Source organism: Colias croceus, chromosome 23, assembly GCF_905220415.1.
Source record: "Colias croceus chromosome 23, ilColCroc2.1".
Classification (NCBI taxonomy): domain Eukaryota; kingdom Metazoa; phylum Arthropoda; class Insecta; order Lepidoptera; family Pieridae; genus Colias; species Colias croceus.
In genome coordinates, this window is record NC_059559.1 from 7477458 (window position 1) to 7498484 (window position 21027).

The 21027-nt window shown below is 37.8% G+C and overlaps 1 protein-coding gene across 3 annotated transcripts in view; it reads left to right on the top strand.

Moving 5' to 3' along the window:
- The first annotated feature begins 9139 nt into the window (after positions 1-9139).
- The window catches only part of LOC123702141 (insulin-degrading enzyme), a 49181-nt gene continuing 37293 nt past the window's right edge, over positions 9140-21027 (top strand). Inside the window, exons 1-11 of one of the 3 annotated variants that reach the window (XM_045649800.1) lie at positions 9140-9399; positions 11175-11396; positions 11621-11709; positions 12078-12163; positions 12810-12931; positions 13591-13760; positions 14357-14479; positions 15326-15528; positions 16516-16601; positions 17096-17210; positions 20063-20200. In XM_045649800.1, coding sequence (XP_045505756.1) covers positions 11200-11396; positions 11621-11709; positions 12078-12163; positions 12810-12931; positions 13591-13760; positions 14357-14479; positions 15326-15528; positions 16516-16601; positions 17096-17210; positions 20063-20200 — 1329 coding nt within the window. In that variant the 5' untranslated portion in view covers positions 9140-9399; positions 11175-11199. The remainder of the gene's footprint in view (positions 9400-11174; positions 11397-11620; positions 11710-12077; positions 12164-12809; positions 12932-13590; positions 13761-14356; positions 14480-15325; positions 15529-16515; positions 16602-17095; positions 17211-20062; positions 20201-21027) is intronic. The other 2 variants (XM_045649801.1, XM_045649803.1) reach the window with 2 other exon arrangements.

Below are 21027 nucleotides of genomic sequence, written 5' to 3' on the forward strand. Positions count from 1 at the left end.
AACGTCGTTTATGTAAATATGCCCTATAATGTTTTTGATTTCTGGAACGACAAGGCCATATCTGTCACACTTATGCCTAGTTTACGATTTAAAAATTGGGAGGACAAAGTCGTTCAGACAATTGTGCCCTTGTCTGTCCAAGATTTGTTATACTCCATGGTCTTAAAAGTAACATTTTATTCCGATAATTGCTGTAGAGAGCAAAAAAACAAGTTAGTTTTTTAGAAATTTAAACGATAGGACTGCCAATCAAAATACAACAAACACCCACAAATCTATCCTCAAAAACTTTCGAGTTTACATAATAAATAATAATATTAGTAAGATATTTATTCGTAAATAATTATTTTTCTTTTTCAAATTTGTTTTTGGAATGTATTATTTTGCTGTGAACACATTGCCTATAAAATCGATCATACATAAATTAGGGGACCCAGCATAAAGCCGATGCCGTCCATTCTGGAATGTAAAACGTGCAAAAAAAGCTGGCCCAATATCAATATGCACTCCGGCAGAATACATAAGCCTTATAAAAAATGCCTCGAAAAAGGAGGAATTATTTAATGTCAAGGAATTGAATTATGATTCTTTCTTGTTCTGTTATCTTAATATAATATTATTCCAATTTTTAAAGCGATTCCAAAGAATTTTGCTAGGAAACATAATAGTTTCAGATTGTTGAAGATGTGTAATGGCTGATTAGTAAGTTTTGATCTCTATTTTTGTGATAAAGTACTGCGGCTTTCTAAAGTGTTTAAGAAAATAAAACATTTATACAAAAAAACACGTTATTATCATTCCAAAATTATTAACTTAAAGCTTTAGATATGGCCATATTTACAAATTAATTTTCTTGTTGGTGGAACAAGGGCACAAATGTACACCTACTTAAGAAAAAAATATTATTAAAAAAAAAACTAGCAGTTTTTAATATTTGTAAAGGATACACCTAAAAGAATATAGTATATAGTTTATGTCATACAAAGCAGAACAACCATAAAAAAATTATTATCATAGCTAGACCACATTAAGTACTACAAATATCTTAAAATGGCTCTCCTGTAAAATTGCAAAAACTGTAATTGTGCCCTTGTTCTACCGAAGGTGCGATATGGGCATATATGGGGCTGGTATCGCAATATAGTCCTTTGGTAAATGTCTAGTTGTCCAGCACTACTAAATACTGACTCTCACTGACGGTACTTCGTTCCTCTCTCAGTATTCTCCTTGGAATGATAGCCGATTATAAACTGACTGTAATTGACCATTTTTGACATTTTCTAATTAAATTACCATAATATCACAGACTATACATACTTACGCTGACTACTTAATACTAACCTACGTTTCTAACTTGTAATAATACACGCAAATAAAACATTAAGAAAATCGATTTAAATATGAAAAAACTATGATTAAAAAGAACCAGTTGATCTATTCATAAATTAGCAAGTAGTGATACTACAATTTCGCGTGATACTAAACTATAATGTCGTTTTATTGTTACTCTGTGCGTATTTCTACTGTATTCTACTAAAAAATGGTAGAAAATCTTATTTTTCCGAGTCTTTATATGAAAATAGTTTTCTTTTCTCTCAAGATACATTTTGTGTATTGCATTTTTTGATATTTCGATGTTATGAAACGTGTTTTAAAGTTAGTGACACTTAGAGTTAGTGTTTTAGTGAACATTAAAGTGCGTCTAGTGTAAAGTACACTTTAATTAACACATTATTATGCACTCTTAAATAAAAAAAGCATGTTCGAGCACACGTGTCAAAAGTGAAACTTCTTTAGCAAGATTCAAAGATACCAAAATCGTAGCCTTACTCGATGACGTGACGGTATTGCAATGACGCGACCTTGAAATTTTACTCTCAACACGCCTAAAGAAGTTTCACTTCAAAAAGTTAAATATGGAGAACTTAAATAAGGATTTTAAGAGGGCTTATTCAATTTAACGCAAGTCAAAATCTCCGCGATCTATTACGATAGATCGCGGCTTGCGCTATCCTTTTACTATGAACAGCATAGGTCCACAGGAGAGCGCCGAGCAACATGTCCTCTCTCTGGAAAGGCTCGCTGCCGACTGATTTTAATCGGGTCGCGCGCAGTGTTTTATAGTACTTTAAAAAAAATTGTAGAAAAATAATAGAGGTACCTTAGTTGATTTTTTAAATTTTATCTTATAAGTAATACGTTCTTTTATTGCAATATGCATAAATTATATTCAACTAAGTCAAATATCTTGGTGAAAATAATCATTTTGTCGACTATAATTTCTAAAAAAATTCACATTGTTCGGATTTTAATTTCGTAAGTTAGGAGTCCAAAATAAAAAAATCTTTTAACTAACTATTTTAATAAGGATTTTTGCAGTTAGTTAAAAAAAAATGTGTGTTAGATCTGTCAGCGATTTCAGATATTTTTAGCTTCGAAATTGACACTAAATGTGAAATCAAGTAATCATCGGCTCAGTTATCTTGATGGTATTCACAAATACTGTATTAATTGAAAAAAACTCTTAACTAACTATATAGACAATAAAATTTCCTAAAATTATTAGTAATTCTTATGTTTGTAAGATAAGTGGTTGATGGACAATCTGGTTTGAAAAATCACATATTTGAGCCAAACAGCGCACGGACCGTTTACACGGCCTTAATGTCAAAAGTGATTATTATTTTTGTTATTACAATGCTTAGTGTAAAAAGAACACTTTAAACTCTATAGTGTAAACACCAAACGACTTTAGTGTCACTAAGTTTTAAACATGTGTTTTTTCTAGAATAATATTAGTATACAGTGTATTTATGTATGAAATTATGTATAGGCTATAAGGTGCAGTGCGGGACATAATAATTGGTGCAATCGTATTTGTGTTTGTCAATTTATAGTGTTTCGGTAAATTTTATTTATTTCTGAAAAAAAAACAGCATTGAAATGGTCCTGCTATTTATAAATTAAAGATTTTAACGTATTTTAAACGCAATTTATTCATTATATTATTATACTGGCGCTTCGCACACTTTGCAGCGAGCGTGGTCACGGGGATAATAATATAATTAATAAATCGCGTTTAAAATCCGTTAAAATGTTTAATTTCTAAATGGAAAATACTATGGTCCTGTTATGATAATGATACAGACGTAGAAAAATGTACTATTTTTTTTCGTTAATGATGCGCCAATTATTATGTCACTCACTGTAATATTGTTAATAATGCTGTAAATATATTATGTTTAAGATGAGATGCGTGGGCTGTTCATAAAAGAAATATAATAAAAAAAGTCTATCGTACAATAAAAAAAACATGGTCTTAAAGTATATCCACGAAATATATGATTTACATTACACAGGGTGTCCCAAAAAGTAGTGATGAGCGGAAGCTGGGAGGTAGAGGACCTAGAGGGCTATCCGAATTACCCCCATGTATGTTATGCGATTTTTCGTATTTTCGGAGTTAGTTAAGTTCATCACTACTTTTTGGGACACCCTGTATTTTTAATTGTTTTTTTTTATAAACAGTCCAAGTAGAATGAGTATTGTATATTTCTTTTTGTAATTTAAAACGAAACGTATAAATAAAATCTTGTTATATTGGGTATTTTTTTATTATTTGTGCTCGTAATAATAATGTCTAATTTGTTCAATAATAGCGTAAATGTAACTGGTTTTGAAATCTATGGAAATTGGGAGTTAATATGTCTGATGCAACACAATTATTGATAAAAACTTAAAAAAATATTTCTTTTTGTATGCTATGTTCTTGGTATGAAAAACATTGTAAGGGCAACAAATGGAAATCTTATGTTATTTAAACGATTTGTATAAATACTTATATTAAAAGTTGTCATTCAATAAAGGCGCTAGTCATTCAATCTAATAGCAAATTTAACAAAATGACTGCTACATAATATTGTGTCTTGGTATGTTATACCAATCATACAATATTATATCCTCCAGAAAGATACCTTAGTAAATGTTTTGGTTTCCAAATAAAAATAAAAATTTTAATTTGCAAAAATTTTTATACGCTGTTTTTTTATTGATAATCGTGTTGTATCTCCGTCTCTTTTGCACTTATTGTTATTCACTCGCGCCAGACAGAGACGGATGCAGTCTCCCGCCGAAAGTTAGAAGTGTATGTAATTAAAATTATGTATAGATTGTATTTTAATATTAATAACTCGTATTCTTGTGTAATCGGCGCGAAGCGTACAAATTTTATGGATAATAGATTTATTTTAAAGATTTTTGTCTTTCATTTCTTTTTCCCAAATTTCAATTTTTTTTTCTGATATGGCAAGAAGATATAATAGGCAGGGAGATACTGACACAAAATTTTGGGTCATTTGTAACAGGATGGCGGTTCTACAGGGGTCTTAGTACGCAATGACAAAAAGAAAAATGATGTTCAGAACACTGGTACCGGCAGACTAGACGCGTGGGCGTTAGTCGATCTCGTCGGATAAATAGCGAAAGTCAAACGATTTGTAACACAAAAATTTTAGAATTTACCGATAGCCCATAAGAAAGAAGTAGGCGGTAGTCAATGATATTTTATGTATAGATACGTTATATACTCACAATATATCCAAAAAAAAATGCTTCATATGCAGTGTCAGGCACACACAAATACAAGTTTCATTTTACTTAATTTATTACATTGACAGACTGTATAAGAGAGATGGCTATAATAAAATGATATAAACAAAAAAGACAAAGATAGTTTGTCACTTCCGCGCAGGTGTAAGCAAAAGTCATAAGAATTCACCAATTAAATATAAATAAACAAATAGTTGCCATGGCAATTGGCATAGACTAACGACACAGAAGGTTCAATGTTATAGATGTTTCGTTTCCTGCACACGTAAACAAATGTGACAATTTCATTTACTATTTAATTATTATTATGAAGTTGTATTAAAATGAAAAAAACTTTTTTGGAGATATAACTGTATTAAGCATTTATTACTAGCTGTGGTGTTTGTTTTCGGTCATCATCATTTCACCCGATAAACACCCACTGCTGAGCATAGTCCTCCTTATAGAACTCCATACGGACCGATCTTACGCTATTCGTTTCAAGGCAGTTCCCGGAACCCGTACAAGGTCATCACTCCAACTTGTAGGATATAATAATAGTGGTGCCTAGATGAAAAAAAGTATGAAATAAAAGAAAGGATGAAGTATAAGCCTTTTTTATCTAAAACACAAATAAAATTTATGTTCAATAGCTATTTACAGAAAAGCAAATAGCATTTTTCGTCAGTAGCGATAATCTTTTCTTTAATTTAAACGTATATTCAACATCATTTTTGCAAACAAACATTTTTGCCATCACGATTTCATTGTATATAATAAATAGATATATTTGTTAATTACATGCACTGTGTGGATTTAAATATAAAAATAATCAAGTATTTACCCAAATCGAAATTAATAAAATAACCGTTCTATTTTCAATAATCGTGTCTACATGATAATCTTTGAACACAGTGTGCGCTAGCTTTGTCACACTAGTGATTGAAGCAATGTTTTATCCCTTTCATTATTTCAATACAAGTGTCAAGCAAGTGTCATTCATTAATAATTGCAAATTGTTATTTTTGCTCTAAAATTATAATATTTTAATACATTTACCTGTGATATGATATCCCTCTATCTTTCTTTATTTTACTATCGTAATTTGTGCACTTTCTGAACACACAAGAAGGCATTATTGATAATTTTAACGTTTATAATATCAGCATGTGCGTTCGCTGTCACAAGTCACAATCTGACTGATTCCACTGGTCCCAATTAGGACCAATTCACGGTTTACGTTTTAGTGCGTTGGTAACGTATCTACCTCTTGTTTCTATATATAATATCATTGGCGGTAGTGTCATGCTTAGGGCATGCAGAACCGAGTCCGGTTCCAAGTTTCTGAAACCCGGTTCTTTTATAATACCTGGGAAAAAAATACAAAATAAAACAAAAGTAACTGTAAAAGTACCTGATGGGCCTTTTATTTTACGCGGCTTGTGTCTTAATTAACAAAGAAACAAAATTTCAATACTTCTCTTTATTTATCAGTCTTATAAAAGTACCTTTTTATCATAATTTCACATATAAACTTAAACCTTTTTCATTAACTGTAAACTGTAAAGCAAAAAACCGGCCAAGCGCGAGTCGGACTCGCGCTCCGAGGGCTCCGAACAAACCTATTTTTTGTTATAATATTATAACTTAAAAATTTATGTTTCTAGCAATTTTTTCTTTATCTGTGTTATAAGACGTTACCAAATTTCAAGGCTCTGTGTTCATGAGATTTTGAGTTCCATGTAAATGTCGAAATTGTCGAATTTTCAGCATTTACGACTGTATCTAGCTGTATCTTTTGATGCGTTGGCTTGTGAGTTTGACTTTTTCACAGCATCAAGGGACCGTAGACTTGAGTATTCGATATAAATTTCAGCTTGATACCAAAAACATAAACATGACTGGATCATTATGTGAAACAGTATGTGGGATGCTTAATGGGGCGTTTAAATTAAATCACAAAAAACATCCACGATGAGGCGTTTAATTCGCACGTTACAATAATTCGAATTTAGATAAAAACTGAGCGCACATCCGTCGTCTATGCCGGTCGCCGCGGACTGCGGAGTGTGGGGCTGACCGCTGACGAGCCGTCGCGAACAAATCCCCGTGTACGACCGGCGCGGGCGCGGGGTGAAGGGCGCGTAGTCGCTAAGCTGGCCGCCACAAGTAAAATCAACAGCTTTACAAATCTAATAAAAATATTTCTGTAGCTTAATTTTTGTCATTTTCGCAGCCAATTTTTTTTTTTGGTAATACAACTAACTAGGAAAACTATAGCATCTAAGGTTAGACGTGTATAGGTCTACCAGAATCTGATGGCATATTTATATTTAAGAAATAAAAGATTTTCATGTGGCAACTTATTTGACAACTATCAAATTGGTTGTCAAATTATTTGTCTTTTTTGCAGTTGATAAATAATTTTTAGGATTTTGTCTAAAAAATCTTCGAAAATGTCGAAAAAGCCGCTGTGGTCACAAGCAAGAGGTGTTGTTTATAATGTGTATAGAAAAATATTTGATGAAGAAGGGTCAAACACATCACAATTTTCAATTTAGAAGATTTTATTGGTAAATTGGACTTACCCGCTTTGATACTTTTAATTAAAAAATATTATATGTAGGTAACTATAATATTGTTTGTTGATTGGAATATAATTTTATGAAAACTTATTACAGGAGTTTCCAATACGGCTATTCGTCAAGTCCAAGCTGTCCAAGTCAATTTTATAATGTGTGTATCTGTTAATACTTACGAAAATAAACATAGTTTTATTTTACTTTTATTTTATTTTATAAAAAAATATAAGCAGTCTAGTTTTCTATCGATATAACATCGATATTTTCACATGGCATAATGATAATGAACATACAAATATAGGTATGTGTAAATAATAATATGTATTACCTGTGTAAAAGTAATATGTATATTATACATGTAAGTATGTACCTACATAATATTAAGTGGATATCTCATTATTAAGTACAGTATTGTCCACTTATATAATGTGACTAATGATATTGAGAACAAACTAAAAAATAAGCAGTATCAAGATCGTTCAGTCCATTTTCCCTAGGGTTGCACACTCAAAATTTTGATTTCCCTAATTGCCATCAGATTCTGGTTTACCTATATTAGAGGATATAAGCTTCTTGGGTTAGACAACCAATCAGAGCCAAGCTTTAGGCGTGGCACGAAAATTCGCGATGCAAGTGAGTCTGACGTTGCCAGATAGAATAAATTTGCTAAAATAATGCAGCAAAATATAATTTTAATATTTTGGTTGGAACCGGGAGAACCGGGTTTCATATTATTCAGACCCGGTTCTCAAGATCGGTAAACCCGGGTTTTTGATGATCCTGTCCTGTGTTGCGTTGTGATCCTGTGTTGTGCATGCCCTACCCGTCACTTTACCTCCCGTCACTTTAACTCGCGTCACTTTAGCTCCCTTACTTTACCTCCCGTCACTTTAACTTTTGTCACTTTAACTTCCGTCACTTTACCTCCCGTCACTTTTGTTATTCGTTATTTTAAACTACATTTAAAGTTTCCCTTTAATATCTATTAGTATCTATTTATTCCCTAAGTCGAAATAATTTTGACTTTAACTTTAACTTTAACTCCCGCCACTTTAACTCGCGTCACTTTAACTCCCGCCACTTTAACTCGCGTCACTTTAACTCGCGTCACTTTACCTCCCGTCACTTTAACTCCCGTCACCTTACCTCCCGTCACTTTAACTCCCGTCACTTTACCTCCCGTCACTTTAACTTTACCCCCCGTCATCCAGGTGCATTTCAGCATGGAACGACAACGGCAAACAGGAAATGATAGATCTCTCTCGACCCTAACTATTGCACAGGACCTGTGCACAGGACGGACTTCTTTCCGGCTGACAGCCCGCCATACCGACGTGAATGCGTTGATAAAAAAAAAAAAACAATTCAACCATTTGTATCAGGTTCATTTTTGCACAGGTAATCATCGTCCTGTAGGCTCATGTATGAAAATCGCCATGCCATACTTTTCAGAGAGTTCCAAATGGTTGCCATGCCGTCGAAAATCAGCAATTTTATACATACACATCCATCCTCACGAACTTTCGCATTTATAATATTAGTAGGAAGGAAGTAGGATAGGATAGAATAATAGAGAGTCTATTCATTTATTTTTTTACCTAAAATCACAGCTTAAAATAATAACCGAATTTATTTACTACAATGAAATAAATTGATGTAAGACAAGCAGAGTGGCGATAACCCAGCCTAAAGGTAGAATCATAGGATTTGGATGAACCTTAATAGATTCATCACTATAATTATAGTGTTCTTTAAATACATAAAAAATAGTCTGGATAAATCGATATAGGGACAAAGCAAGGAAAAAAATGTGAAAATTTTAATCAAATATAATACTTGGCTTAAAGGTCTCGTAGCTAAGCTATTAAATCTTCAAAGAAATAAAAAATAAAACGTCAAGTCATTCCTAATGACACTTGACAGATGATATTACGTCGATGTGACAGTATTTCGAATCAAAGTGAACACAAGTGATCGGAATCAGAATATATTGAATTGATTATTAATTATTGATATAATTTTTCATTCAAGCTGGCATCGCGAAGGTTGCTCCTCGTTGGTTTCCACAGTTATTCACCAACGCTACGCTATCGTGCTTTTTCCAATAGGTTATAATCTTTACCATAATACTTGTTCTGTTTTCATTTGATCACTGTTTTGTGCGATTGATTATTTGTGTGTGACCGTGTGTTTGTCTACTTGCAACGCGAACCTCGCGAACGGTTGGACGGTAAATTTTTCATTTAATATTTCGCATTGTTACATATTGCCGACGCGACTGCGTAGTTGAAATCGAAGTCGCATTGCACAATTAAAAAAAAAAATAAGTACATAGTGTGCTAGAATTTAGAGATAACTAAAAAGTTGTATATTCCTCAAATTGTCGAGTGTTCTTGTTATTAAATATAGGAATACTAAACAACATAAACAAAAAAGTATTTTGCAGTACTCTTAGAGGTATGTTATTTGACTGGAAAATTGAAATGCAGTTCATATAATAAGGTTGAAACGATGAATTTATTACGTTCTTATTAGAATGCATATAAGTTTCCTAAATAATTCAACATATGATTAATTTTTGTTTGTTTATTGTAAATTATTAACTATTTTATTGCAACATAATTAAATATATTACTTATTATTCCATAATAACACATCCTTATGTGTAAATATTTGTGGAGTTAATCCAATCTAAGTAGCAAGATTAATATGAAGATTGATTATAGAAAAATCTGACAATATACAAAAGTTCTTTGTTTCGTGAAGTCCCATATCCCCTTGTGGAGTATGGGGCAGATGCATTATACATCTGTTTGACCGATCTATTTTATAGACAAGTAGGTAATCAGTCTGTTGTCATTTTTTTGTTAGACCTTACTGGGCCACCTCTTTGGTACAGAAGTAATCACATGAGCCTAGTACCGAGAGGTCCTGGTTTCAATTCCCGGTGTAGACAAAGAAAAAAGAAAATCATCAGTGAAGCAGATTTATGCATATGAAGAAAACCTGCATAGTTCCCGATCCCGTGGGATTTCCGGGATAAAACCTATCCTATGTGTTAATCCAAGTTAACCTCTATATATGTACTAAATTTTATTGTAATCGGTTCAGTAGTATTTGCGTGAAAGAGTAACAAACACACACACACATTTATAATATTAGTAGGAAGGTTAGGATGTATCTCCCCCTTACCCCACTAGGGGACACGGAACTTCACTTTACTGGGAACTGAATCTGGGAATCTTTGTGCTAAAATGATGCAGTAATCAATGTACAAAGGAAATCCTAATTCAATAGTTAATCCTTTAATTATAAGTAAATCTAAACAATGCACTCTAGGTACATTTGTTTTGATAATTAACCTTGCACTAAATGTGTCGATAACAGTAATTACTGTCCTTGGACGTTTGCTTTGTTTCACTTAACTGTATGTTAGAAAGAATAAAGATAATATTATATAGTAAAATCAACATAATATATTGGCTATTTATCTATATAAGTATTTATTTAAAATTATATATATGTATGTTTATCAGCCATCTGGTTTCCATAACACAAGCGAAAGCTTAGTATGGGATCAGATCGTCCCGTGCGTGAAAATGATCCTGTAATATTTATTTATTTTATTTATTTATTTATACAACACTAGCTAAGGTCTACGACTTGGTCTGCAACTTGTCTTTGTTTGGAACAGAATTTGTCTTGGAAAATAGCGATTGTGCTGTTTATTATACATTTTTTCTTCGCTTTTTGCACAAATATTCTAAATGTAAAATTGCGCTATTACACATTTAGAATAACGGATATTTAACGCGATGTATTAATGCCATAAGATAACTATATCACAATTATTAAGAAAAGCGCGTGCGTGCCGAGCGCACATGTTAGAAGTGAAACTTTGACAAGATTCAAAGATACCAAAATCGTCGCCTCACTCTATGATGTGTCCTTGTAATTTTACCTTGAAACTCGCGCCTAAAGAAGTTTCACTTCACATCGTTACAGCAGTCGATCGCTGCAGCACAGCAGCATGCCGGCGGGCGGATGCGCACGGTCGCCGGGCGCTGCGCCCCCCGCCCCCGCGAGCCCCGCGACCCCCGGGGCACCTGCGTCCCCCGGGGCTCCAGCCCCCGGGGCCCCAGTGACCCCCACAGCGCCAGCTAGTGCCGCGGTGCTCAAGCGGTTCGATGATATCGTCAAGAGTCCGGAGGATCGCCGCGTTTATAGGTGAGCGTCATTGTATTAGTTTTTTTATCATTTATTACATTTAATTCAGGTGACAAAAAAATTAAGAACTACATATATATTAAAAAATTGTACAGACCTATAGAATAAATCGCTCGCAGACTAACATACAGATAATAATTTTTAATGTAGATATGGTATTTTATTGTGTATTTCTTCGCACGGTCTCTTTGTTTTTTCAATTAAAATTTATGTATCCATTCCAGAGGTCTGCAACTGTCGAACAATCTCAAAGTGTTGCTGGTCAGCGACCCCAGCACCGACAAGTCGGCCGCTGCTATGGACGTCAATGTTGGTATGTGATCTATCTTTCGACATTTGTATTTGAAGAAATAAATATTTGTATGAAGACTATAAAAGGACTCTTACTGGAAAATTATGGGTTGCAAATCCCACCAAAATTTTCTACAATCCTACAAATATTATAAAAGTTCACCAAAAACAATGTTTTCATACAATAATGATTTTTTTAACAGAAAAACAAACAAAAATTCATATTGTCCGACTTTAACCTTTAAATGGGACATGGCAGCCGCCAGTTGATAGTTCTGAGACAACAAAGCCACAAAAAAAATATATTAGAGAGAGATATATAAAAAGATTTTTTCCAGCTTATTGAAGAATTCTTAAAAAAATATCTTTTATTTCATTTAATTCCTCCAGGATATTTGAGCGATCCCGACGAGTTGCCCGGGCTGGCGCACTTCTGCGAGCACATGCTGTTCCTCGGCACTGAGAAATATCCAGAGGTGATGTTTTAGTGGACCTAAAAAATGGATCAAATATTTTACATTTATACTGATGAAGTCAAACTAAGTTAAAAGCTGTATACAGGGTGTAATCGTTAAGTGTGCACAGGCGATTATTCCGTAACTATTACAGATAACAAAAAACTTTAAACCGATATCGAAAGTACTTTACCTAATGAGTAAAATGGCCGTAATAAATTTTTAAAAATAAAACGGGAAATATCATAAAAATTATCCCATACATTTAGTATGAGATATGAATATCCCATGTACATTTAATATGAGAGATTATAACTTTCTCTTACTTTTTTTTGGTTTTCTGCTTTAATTACTTCGCAAATTTGAAGGGAAGTTCATTTAAAAACTTTAAATAGAGCTCCTCATGGTATTGTACAATGAGGACGTCATTTCGAAAATCTGCTATGAATACAAAATGTATGGGAAATCAAATGTATGGGAGCGTATTTCTCGTTTTATTTTTAAAAATTTATTACGGCCATTTTACTCATTAGGTTAAGTACTTTCAAAATCAGTTTAAAGTTTTTTGATATCTGCAATAGTTTCGAAATAATCGCTTGTGCACACTTAACGATTACACCCTGTATATGAATACCGTGCCCTTAGAAAAACTAATATCATCCAACAGGAGAACGAATACAACAAGTTCCTCTCCGAGCACGGCGGCTCGTCCAACGCGTCCACATCGTCCGACCACACCACATTCTACTTCGACGTGCTGCCGCAGCACCTGCCCAAGGCGCTCGACATGTGAGTGTACACACACACGTACACGCACGTACACACACGTACACACACGTATACGCACGTACACACACGTACATGCACGTACATACATATACGCACGTACACACACGTACACGCACATACATACACGTATATGCACGTACATACACGTACACACACGAACTTACAACGATCTTATAGTAAAAACTTTTATTAAAAATTACAAAAAAACGCCTCACGTAATTAATGGACGCTCCCTTCTTATTCTCGTTCTAGCTGCGCTTCGCCGTTTCACCCGCGTGGCTCCGCTCCTGTTGGTCTTAGCGTTATGATATATAGCCTATAGCCTTCCTCGATAAATGGGCTATCTAACACCGGAAGAATTTTTCAAATCGGACCATCATCGGTTTCTGAGATTAGCGCGTTCAAACAAACGAATTGAAAAAAAAAATGAAAAATATATTTATCTAAAAACCATATGTTTTACACAGTTACAATTGTATTTATGTTGCACGTTTTACATACATTTGGCTTTATCCAGTAAATCTAATTCTTCAACTTTATAATGTTAAGTATAGATTACACAACCAATTTACGCTAAATTGATATTATACAATCCTTTCTCGCCATACTTTTCCGTCGATCCTTCGAGTCCTACATCTCTCGCTACTCTTCTCTTCCAGTTTCGCGCAGTTCTTCATTTCCCCTCTCTTCACGGAGTCAGCCACAGGGCGAGAGCTGAGCGCAGTGAACTCTGAGCACGAGAAGAACCGCTCGAGTGACACGTGGCGTTTGGAACAGTTGCACAAGAGCACAGCAGACCCTAAGCACCCGTATCACAAGTTCGGCACTGGTGAGTGAGTGGGTGGGTGAGTGAGTGGGTGGGTGAGTGAGTGGGTGAGTGAGTGAGTGGGTGTATGAGTGCGTGAGAGGGTGAGCAGGACACGTGGTGTATGTTCGAGCGGCGTTTTAATATAAAATTACTAACACATTCATCGAAATTAGCAGCTTATTTCTTGATAGTAAAATAATAAATTGTTCTGGTCTAAACTCTGTCGAATAAACGTGTAGGCAGATTTTTACTACCGATATTTTTTAAACCCGATTGAGTCTATCTTTTTAATATACGTCCGTGGAGTGCAAGTATTTAATAGATTCGTTATTGAAGTGAAACTTCTCTATCGGGGTTGGAAAAAAATTTCGTGTAACATGTTTTCGTTACGCGTGACATTTTTCCGTTACGCGCCATCTTTTTCTTATCCCTACCACGCGTGATTTGACGTATTTCTGTAAAGTTGCATATTATAGTAAATTGTTTTTTGAAGATAATAATTTTTGTCATAAAAAAGTTTCACTTCTTACGTGTGCACACATTTTTTTTATTTTTGTGTATTATTTTCAGTTAAAATAAAAGATATTATTAATCTATTTATTTAACCGTTATTACAGGTAACCGCGAGACGCTGGAAACGATCCCAGCGCAGCGAGGTATAGACGTGCGCGCGGCGTTGCTCGACTTCCACAAGCGGTGGTACTCCGCTAATATTATGGCGCTCGTTGTTGTGGGCCGTGGTGAGTGACACTCACACTGACTCACACTAACTCATAGTAACGCTTAACATACGGAAAAAAAAAAACTATTTTTTTATATTCATCCTATCGTCGCATTTTTAATTAGACAGTTTTTGATGAAATATAAATAGTGTTGTGACAGAGTGAAAGATTTATAAAATCCTGAATGAATTAAATTGCCTCGATCGTCTAGTGAATATTTAGTGTGTAACAATATAACATCAAATAAACACAACAATGACAACAAACACAACGTATTGGAACAATTAAGAAAAAAAAATTACAACAAAAATAATTTTTATACAGATTGTAATTACATTCTACTAGTAACTTATATATCTTACTAGCGGTCCGCCCCGTCTTCGCCCGTGGTACATATTTATGTTTTCTCTACATAAGTACCATCCTCATACTTCAAGGAATATAATAAAAAAAGGATTATCGAAATCGGTCCACCCGTTCACACGTGATGCCGTAACAACTCGAAACGGGTTTCATTTTTATATATATAGATATAGCTTCATATATTTTAAATAGAAATAATGTTGTTTTATAGTTTGAAATTTTTAACTATTCACACTCATTATTCATTCATCTGATTGAATGAGAACTGAATCCTCACTATTACTTTAAATGTGGCAACATTATTTTACAAAGTGACATTAGCTGCTGTCAGATAGCTTCGTCTAATAAAAAATACGACTATAGAGTTCAAATATTTCAGTTACCAGATCTACCTAAAACATCCAGTAATTTTCTTTGTTAACTGTGTTCGTGAAGCAGAATGACATTTTGTTAAAAGAAATAGTCTTTTTATCTGCTCATCCCAAGCATTATCGGTTCCAGAATCCCTGGACGATCTGGAAAACTTGATAACCCCACTATTCAGCGCAGTCCGAGATACCTCGGTCTCCGCCCCGCGCTGGGCGGAGCACCCCTTGCCCCCGGAGAGACTCCGCAAGCGAGCTTACTGCCTGCCCGTCAAGGATCTAAGGTCACTGTCCATTGACTTCCCCGTGCCAGATACAAGGCACCATTATAAGAGTGGGGTGAGTTTTATTTTTAGGTTTTGAGGGTATTTTCGAGATTTTGTTTAAGTATAGTAGAGTAGAATGTAGATTACTTAATAACTCAGTCCCCGGAATCACAGACACAATACTGTCATTATTAATCACTTATAAATGTATAATATTTATTTTAACATAATATATTTATCACATATATGTTAGTGCGTGATTGTATTACGTAAATAAATACTAATATAAAATTTCTTAGAGATCTTTACTCGAAAAAAGACAAGAATGACTCGCAACTGCAGGCGACCGTTATTTATAGGACGATCAAAACAACTACTCGAGTGGTGTGACTGTGTGAGTCAGCGCAGGTGTTGTTTGTGTTGTTTTTATCGTTAGGGGCTGTCCATTAATCACGTGAGGCTTGAAAGGGGGGGGGAGGGGTTCATCAAAACATCACGAAATATCACAAGGGGGAGGGGGGTATAGTAATATATCACGTGTATTTATTTTTTCGGCAAACGCGCGATACTCAACCGAAAAGCGGCATATTTTTAGTCAAACACGTACAACTTTTTCGCATTTCTTTCATTATTTTTATGTCATTCAAAAACAAACTGCAACCTTTCTGTCTACCTCTGAACGTTTACTATAGTAGTCTTAAAAATAAAATTAGATGATACTTATACTTACCAGTATTTTTTTATAAATAAAAAATTGATTCTTTGCAGGTACGAAAAAATACACGTGATATAGGGGGGAGGGGGGAGGGGTAGTCTTAAACCTCACCACGTATCACCAAGGGGGAGGGGGAGTCAATAAATGCCAAAAAAAAACATCACGTGATTAATGGATGGCCCATTATTTCGAATACGACATGAAATATTATTATTACTTGATAATTAAATGATTGTTAATACTTTTATCCAATTGATAATTATTTAAATAATTAAACTGATTTACTTTTAAAATATAATTTTATCGTTAAATTAAACGCGCTTACATATATATGGTATATTACAGCCGGGCCACTATCTCTCCCACCTCCTGGGGCACGAGGGTCCGGGCAGTTTGCTCGCTGAGCTCAAAGCGCGCGGCTGGTGTAATAGGTATGTTTATTTATTTATTTATTAACTTGGAGCACATTATTCGGACGAGAGAGATATACAGTGTGGAAATCGATGGGCCCTGGAGGGAAAGTACTTAAAATACTCGAGATAGCAAATATTGTTGAAAGGAAACATTCCTTTATCTTTAAAAATAAATACAACTTTTTTTTTTTTTTTTTTTTTTTTTTATTAAATAAGGTTGCTAATTAAAATAGCACCTTATACAAATTACAATCTAGCCTACAAGACTAATAAGTAATTTTATGTTACAACTGCATACAAAGATTTTCGACATTCACTTGCATTGACCGGGAATCGAACTAAATGATAATGAAAAAAAAAAAAAAAAACTAATAATTTGTTGTTTTATTTAATCCTTCCGTTCGAATCCCGTTCTCGTAATCGAATATTTCTATACTGTATAAAAAAAATTAAAAAGCATTTGACCAACCCAAAAATATCAAATTCATATATTTATATTTATTTTATTACAGTTTAGTGGGCGGCACTCGTCTCGGAGCCCGCGGGTTCGGTTTCTTCGGCGTCCAAGTGGACCTCACTGAGGATGGGGTTAAACATGTGGACGATATCGTCACACTTGTGTTTCAGGTGAGAGGGACGGAGAGAGGGAGAGAGGGACGGAGAGAGTTACGGAGAGAGGGAGAGAGGGACGGAGAGAGGGAGAGAGGGATGGAGAGAGGGAGGGAGGGAGAGAGGGAGAGAGGACGGAGAGAGGGACGGAGAGAGGTACGGGGAGAGGGAGACAGGGATGGAGAGAGGGAGAGAGGGACGGAGAGAGGGAGAGAGGGACGGAGAGAGTTACGGAGAGAGGGAGAGAGGGACGGAGAGAGGGAGAGAGGGATGGACAGAGGGAGAGAGGGACGGAGTGAGGGAGGGAGGGAGAGAGGGAGAGAGGACGGAGAGAGGGACGGAGAGAGGTACGGGGAGAGGGAGACAGGGATGGAGAGAGGGAGAGAGGGACGGAGAGGGGGAGGGAGAGAGGGAGGGAGAGAGGTACGGAGAGAGGGAGAGAGGGATGGAGAGAGGGAGAGGGGGACGGAGAGAGGGAGGGAGAGATGGAAAGAGAGAGGGAGAGAGTACGGAGAGAGGGAGAGAGGGACGGAGAGAGGTACGGAGAGAGGGCTGGACAGAGGTACGGAGAGAGGGCTGGACAGAGGGATAGAGGGACGGAGAGAGCGAGGAAGAGAGGGACAGAGAGGGAGAGAGGTACGGATAGAGGGAGAGGGGGACGGAGAGAGGGAGGGAGAGACGGACAGAGAGAGGTAGAGAGGACGGAGAGAGGGAGAGAGGGACGGAGAGAGGGAGGGAGAGAGGGACGGAGAGAGGGAGAGAGGGACGGAGAGAGGGAGTGAGAGAGGTACGGAGAGAGGGAGAGAGGGATGTAGAGAGGGAGAGCGTAACGGAGAGAGGGAGGGAGAGAGGTACAGGGAGAGGGAGGGAGAGAGGTACGGAGAGAGGGAGAGAGGTACGGAGAGAGGGACGGAGAGAGGGAGTGAGAGAGGGAGAGAGGGACGGAGAGAGGGAGAGAGGAGGGAGAGACGGAGAGAGAGACGGACAGAGAGAGGGACGGAGAGGGGGAGAGAGGTACGGAGAGAGGGAGGGAGAGAGGGAGGCAGTGAGGGAGGGAGAGGGGGAGAGAGGTACGGAGAGAGGGAGGGAGAGAGGGAGGGAGAGAGGGAGGCAGTGAGGGAGGGAGAGGGGGAGAGAGGTACGGAGAGAGGGAGAGAGGGATGGAGAGAGGGAGAGGGGGACGGAGAGAGGGAGGGAGAGACGGACAGAGAGAGGGAGAGATGACGGAGAGAGGGGGAGAGAGGGAGAGAGGACGGAGAGAGGGACGGAGAGAGGTACGGGGAGAGGGAGACAGGGATGGAGAGAGGGAGAGAGGGACGGAGAGGGGGAGGGAGAGAGGGAGGGAGAGAGGTACGGAGAGAGGGAGAGAGGGATGGAGAGAGGGAGAGGGGGACGGAGAGAGGGAGGGAGAGATGGAAAGAGAGAGGGAGAGAGTACGGAGAGAGGGAGAGAGGGACGGAGAGAGGTACGGAGAGAGGGCTGGACAGAGGTACGGAGAGAGGGCTGGACAGAGGGATAGAGGGACGGAGAGAGCGAGGAAGAGAGGGACAGAGAGGGAGAGAGGTACGGATAGAGGGAGAGGGGGACGGAGAGAGGGAGGGAGAGACGGACAGAGAGAGGTAGAGAGGACGGAGAGAGGGAGAGAGGGACGGAGAGAGGGAGGGAGAGAGGGACGGAGAGAGGGAGAGAGGGACGGAGAGAGGGAGTGAGAGAGGTACGGAGAGAGGGAGAGAGGGATTTAGAGAGGGAGAGCGTAACGGAGAGAGGGAGGGAGAGAGGTACAGGGAGAGGGAGGGAGAGAGGTACGGAGAGAGGGAGAGAGGTACGGAGAGAGGGACGGAGAGAGGGAGTGAGAGAGGGAGAGAGGGATGGAGAGAGGGAGAGAGGAGGGAGAGACGGAGAGAGAGACGGACAGAGAGAGGGACGGAGAGGGGGAGAGAGGTACGGAGAGAGGGAGGGAGAGAGGGAGGCAGTGAGGGAGGGAGAGGGGGAGAGAGGTACGGAGAGAGGGAGGGAGAGAGGGAGGGAGAGAGGGAGGCAGTGAGGGAGGGAGAGGGGGAGAGAGGTACGGAGAGAGGGAGAGAGGGATGGAGAGAGGGAGAGGGGGACGGAGAGAGGGAGGGAGAGACGGACAGAGAGAGGGCGAGAGGACGGAGAGACGGAGAGAGAGACGGACAGAGAGAGGGAGAGATGACGGAGAGAGGGAGGGAGAGAGGTACGGAGAGAGGGAGAGAGGACGGAGAAAGGGAGAGAGGGACGGAGAGACGTACGGAGAGAGGGAGAGATGGATGGACAGAGGGATAGAGGGACGGAGAGAGGGAGAGAGGGAGAGAGAGAGGGATGGAGAGAGCGAGAGAGGGACGGAGAGATTGAGAGAGAGGGACGGAGAGAGGGAGAGAGAGGGACAGAGAGAGGGATGGAGAGACGTAGAGATGGAGATAGGGACGGAGAGGTACGGAGAGAGTGACGGAGAGGGGCGGAGAGGTACGGAGAGAGTGACGGAGAGGGGGGCGGATAAAGGCACGGAGAGAGAGACGGAGACAGAGACTGAAAGAGGGACGGAGAGAGGGAGAGAGAGAAGAGGGAGAGAGATACTTAGTTAGAATTTTTGAAATAACTATTTAGTAAATAGTACATCTAAATAATATGTAGTTATTTATAAGATTTTTTTTCACTTTTCCGTTTTTGAAGTCTGTTTTTTTATCGTAGTTATTTTCAAAATCTGTATGTATGTATGTCTCTCAGTTTATACAGTACAGAGCACTTGTACGATTGTGTGTGTCTGTCTCACTGTACGATGTACGTGTGTATCTATGTCTGTCACGATACTGTCACTGTACGACTGTATGTATGTCTGTCTGTCTGCACAGTACATATCGCTGCTCCGTACAACGGGCCCGATGCGCTGGGTGTGGGAGGAGCAGCGCGAGCTGATGTCGCTCGACTTCCGCTTCCGCGACACTCTTGAGCCGCGAACACTTGCGCTCGCACACGTGCATCAGCTGCAGGTGACCATCTACACTTACACTTACACTTACACCTACACCTACACTTACATTCGATGACTGACCGGTTGGCTTGGTTGGTAGTGGCCCTGCCTTCCAAGCCAGAGGTCGTGGGTTCGATTCCCACCCGGGGCATATATTTGTGTGATGAACATAGATTGCTCTGTGTCTGTTAATTATCTATATAAGTATTTATTTATAATGTATGTTTATCAGCCATCTGGTTTCCATAACACAAGCGAAAGCTTAATATGGGATCAGATCGTGCCGTGTGTGAAAATTGTCCTGAGATATTTATTTATTTACACCTACAATTACACTTAGAATTATTAAAGTTGTACTAAAACTTAAGGTATCGTTAACATTTTAAGTGGTACCATAACGTAAAATTGCACTTATAAGTTACAAACACACTTACATTAAATACACACTAATACTTAATAGTACTAACACTTAAAGCAAGATTGATTCGTGGTAAAGTGACATCACTTTAAGTCGTATTGACACGCAAAATTGCATTGACACGTAAAGTTGCATTGAAATGTTTGCATTGACACGTAAAGTTGCATTGACATGTAAAGTTGCATTGACACGTAAAGTTGCATCGTCACTTTAAATTAAATTGACATGTAAATTGCACTCTTTCAAAGTTACACTAATATTTAAAGTGGACAAAATCTATAAAAATTGTACTTACAACGTGAACGGACACTAACACTTAAAGATGTGTGATATCATTAAAACACATAAGAATACGAACTTAAATAATCAACATTGTTGCCAGTTCTGTAATAAATACACAAATAACTTAATTGAAGTGAAACTTCTTT